This window comes from Onychostruthus taczanowskii, unplaced genomic scaffold (assembly GCF_017590055.1).
Source record: "Onychostruthus taczanowskii isolate IOZ18803 unplaced genomic scaffold, ASM1759005v1 scaffold8939, whole genome shotgun sequence".
In the NCBI taxonomy this organism is placed as follows: domain Eukaryota; kingdom Metazoa; phylum Chordata; class Aves; order Passeriformes; family Passeridae; genus Onychostruthus; species Onychostruthus taczanowskii.
In genome coordinates, this window is record NW_024506926.1 from 1 (window position 1) to 267 (window position 267).

The window sequence follows — 267 nt, forward strand, 5'->3', positions numbered from 1 at the left end:
GCAGCTTCGGCTGCGGCGTGTGCGGGCGCGCCTTCGGGCGGCGCGAGACGCTGCGGCGGCACGAGCGCATCCACACGGGCGAGAAGCCGCACGAGTGCGCCGTGTGCGGCAAGCGCTTCCGCGAGTCCTTCCACCTGCGCAAGCACCGCGTGGTGCACACCCGCGAGCGGCCCTACCGCTGCGAGCTCTGCGGCAAGACCTTCGGCTACCCGCAGAGCCTGACGCGGCACCGCCGGGCGCACCGCGGCGCCGAGCCGCCGCCGGGCT

At 76.0% G+C, this 267-nt stretch overlaps 1 protein-coding gene across 1 annotated transcript; it reads left to right on the forward strand.

The window, feature by feature from the left end:
• Nucleotides 1-5: 5 nt before the first annotated feature.
• Nucleotides 6-264, forward strand: LOC121347102 (zinc finger protein 865-like; the record flags this gene model as incomplete). The annotated part of the gene is made up of 1 exon (XM_041425444.1): nucleotides 6-264. A coding segment is annotated over one exon (259 nt), but the record flags the coding sequence as incomplete, so codon positions are not given.
• Nucleotides 265-267: the final 3 nt, after the last annotated feature.